This window comes from Solanum tuberosum, unplaced genomic scaffold, assembly GCF_000226075.1.
Source record: "Solanum tuberosum cultivar DM 1-3 516 R44 unplaced genomic scaffold, SolTub_3.0 scf00453, whole genome shotgun sequence".
Classification (NCBI taxonomy): domain Eukaryota; kingdom Viridiplantae; phylum Streptophyta; class Magnoliopsida; order Solanales; family Solanaceae; genus Solanum; species Solanum tuberosum.
This window is the reverse complement of record NW_006239393.1, coordinates 21356-24490: the sequence shown is the minus strand read 5'-3', so window position 1 is coordinate 24490 and position 3135 is coordinate 21356. Positions and strand designations below refer to the sequence as shown.

Here is a 3135-nt window from a genome sequence, read left to right as displayed (position 1 = left end):
TTGTTCTTTCATCTAAATAATCATGGGTTAACCAATCTCAAGTGGTCCTTATTAGATGGAGCTCTCAAATTGACTCTTCCTAAAGAGTCTCATGATCTGGATAGGGATAGCCAAGATTTGTCGGAGGAATTTGAGAAAGCTGCTACTTATGGAGGAAATGAAAATGAAAGTTGTATTCGAATATTCAAGCATAGGGTTGAAGAAAAGGCGAGTCTTCTTAACTATGTACAGTTGAGATTATTTTTTTCCCGTAACTTTTGAATTGATACTATTGAAATATATGTGACTTTAGATTTGCTTCTTCTCACATTATCTTGACTGTTCTCATGTTCTCCAATAATAGAAAATATCTTCCTTTTTGAGAAATTTGATTACTGGAAAAAACATCTTTTTGAGTTCTCGAATGAATGGAACAATCTCGCCCTGATAGTCAAGGAACTAGGGAAATAAACTAGCAAAGATAGTATGTTGGTTATTCCAGCTCTTTCGTTGCCTTAACATTCCAGATTTACAAAGTAAATTAATGTGTACTTTGTGTTAGTTTACCTGAAAAAATTATAACTTTAACCATATGATAGTAGTTGATCTTAATAGACACTTTTACAACTATTCGGATTTGACATTTCCTTAGCTTTATCTAACAGTTCAGCTAAGAAGTTATAAATCAGGAATTAGTTGCATGAAGTTATATATTATTTTGCTTTCCACTAATCTCTATATTGTTTCTGTTGCAAATGCAGACTATTGACAACATTTATGCCCGCAACAACCTTTTCGGAATTTTATCTTCAAGATAACAATGTTATTGCCATAGGAATGGATGACTCCTACATCCAGATATATAATGTTCAAGTTAACGAGGTTGAGGTATTCAGACATTTATTTCATTCTGTAATTTTTTAAATAGTACTAATTCAGTATTTATTTAAATTCGTTGACATCGAGTATGATCCCTTTGTGTAGGTAAAGACAAAGCTCAAAGGACATCATAAAAGAATAACTGGGCTTGCTTTTTCGAATTCTCTCAATGTACTTATATCTACCGGAGCAGATTATCAGGTAAATTAATTTGATATAGGTGTATTTCGACATATACCTTACTTAAAAGAAAAATATAGTTGTTGTGTTTTGGGCGAATTTGTGGCTTGATGTTGTTGATAATAGTTGCTACCGTGGATGAACAATTTCAGCACTTTGACCATTTTTCTGCTACAATCTGTTGAGGCAAAAAATGAAATAACTTTGCTTATTTAACTTCTGTTTGGCATGTTTATCATTACCTCATGCCTTTGATGAGAATTAATTATTGCCTTTGATGAGGTTGGTTGCTACAGTTTGACACCTCATTTTGAAGTTGAATCAATGTTGTATTTTGGCCTTTTGCTGCTCCATTTTGTAATATTTTTTGATCCCCGGGTTGTTGTATTTTTTCTTTTACTACTGTTGAATTTTAGACTAAGCTATTTGCTATACTTTTGGCCAAATTTGAGCCAATGGTTGCTATGTGTTGACCTAAACTTCATTGCACTTTTAAGTCATTAAGTCAGCCATATTGTCAAAAATATTGCTATGATAAATGTGGTACTTTAGGCAGAAATTGAGCCTTAAGGACTGCTGCATTTTTTGCCAAACTATTACTGCATTTTTGAGTTCGTTGGGGTTCGTTTTTGCTCTGCTTTTTGGTGAAAAAAGGTTACTTTAAGGCTGTTTGAAACAACTGCTTCACTTAAATATTTTCATCTATTGCGCTTTAAATGTTTAATTCATTCGAACAAATACTATTGACCGATTAAATTCAATTTGAGGCCATGCTCCTTTGAAATATCCCTCGGTTTGGGTCACTTGGCAAAAAAGTGATGACGTACTATCTAAATAGTGGTCAAAGAAACTCATTCAGAACGGCTGATGAGCCACTAGCTAGCTTCCAGCCATGCCATGCCATGCCATGCCAGATTTTCTTATACTATATACTGCTTTATGTTGATGCCAATTGAAGGAAAGGTCTTTCAAATATTTTGTTATCTTTTCTGATACTCCATCTACTAAATAAATGTTTATTGCTCCATATTTTCCGAACATAATTCTAGAAGTTTTCTCTTTCTTCTTTCTCCTTTGTGCTCAAATTGGGTATAATCACTTCTAATTGTTGGTGCCTACAAGCTATCGCTGAAATTCAAAGGAACAAAGGATTTGAGAATGATAAAGAAAGAACACTTTAAAGTACTGTTCAAAGGAGAAGGACCAAAAAATCAATACAGGCCATCAATATAGAGAAAAAAAAGAGGGTAAAATGTTAATGAGACTAGCACAGCATCAAATAGATGTACCAAAGGTAATACAAGTTGTACTATATTGGGGCCCACTTCATTAAACAAGTACTATTCCCCACTCATATCACAAAGACACATGTACTATGTAAGGAGTTGGGAAGGACCAACAAGGACAAATCTGTAATTTTCTTAAGCTTACTCCACTCATATCACAAAGACACATGTAATATGTATAACACATAGATGCTTTTTATATTATCTATGGATTGATCCATTTTCCCCTTACAGTCTCATAATTTCAAAATCGTTTAATTTCTCTTAATTTTCGAGTAAATATCTCAAAAGGTCATTCAACTTTGAGAAATTATATTGTAAAATTATTCAACTTTGTTTTATATCAATAAAATCACTCAACTTTGAATATTTCTTTTATAAAATAACTCGATCAAACTTACCATAAAAATTATTCTACAAGATAAAATCATTATTTTTTAAAATATATTTACGAGAAACTTCTTAAAATATTTAAAAGTCATGAAAAAGTTAAAAACAATTGGCATGAATTTTGAACTTTTTAGTAAATTTGTGAAGCAAGTCGAACCCATTTGAGGGAACGTATGAAAATTGAACGTGATGAGGTATCGACTTTCTTCTCTTCCCATTTTATATTGTTCGTATTATATTTAAAAATGATTTCACCAATAATTTTTAAAAAAAATTCATATCTTACACCTAATTCATTGATCCATGATTGTATTTTTTTGAAATGGAGAGTAATTTTTTTGTAATTATTGGAGTAAAGAAGAATAACATATAAAAGATTGAGATTTGTGGAAGAGCAATTAATTTCTTTTATCATGTTAAA

At 31.6% G+C, this 3135-nt stretch overlaps 1 protein-coding gene across 3 annotated transcripts; it reads left to right on the top strand.

The window, feature by feature from the left end:
• The first annotated feature begins 6 nt into the window (after positions 1-6).
• LOC107058255 (topless-related protein 1-like) lies at positions 7-1470 on the top strand. Of its 3 annotated transcripts, none has more exons than XM_015303743.1 (3): positions 7-207; positions 741-852; positions 964-1470. In XM_015303743.1, the coding sequence occupies exons 1-3, from the start codon at positions 92-94 to the stop codon at positions 1066-1068; spliced, it is 333 nt and encodes a 110-aa protein (XP_015159229.1). In that variant the 5' UTR covers positions 7-91; the 3' UTR covers positions 1069-1470. The 3 variants fall into 3 exon arrangements, with proteins under 3 accessions (XP_015159229.1, XP_015159228.1, XP_015159226.1); XM_015303742.1 differs by having other exon boundaries at positions 741-861; XM_015303740.1 differs by having other exon boundaries at positions 741-867.
• Positions 1471-3135: the final 1665 nt, after the last annotated feature.

Bases quoted from the DNA above. Each gene is read 5' to 3' on its own strand.
- LOC107058255 (XM_015303740.1), top strand. From the start codon at position 92: ATGATCTGGATAGGGATAGCCAAGATTTGTCGGAGGAATTTGAGAAAG. The intron at 208-740 runs GCGAGTCTTCTT...TTGCAAATGCAG, and splicing joins AGCATAGGGTTGAAGAAAAG to ACTATTGACAACATTTATGC. The intron at 868-963 runs GTATTCAGACAT...CCCTTTGTGTAG, and splicing joins TTCAAGTTAACGAGGTTGAG to GTAAAGACAAAGCTCAAAGG.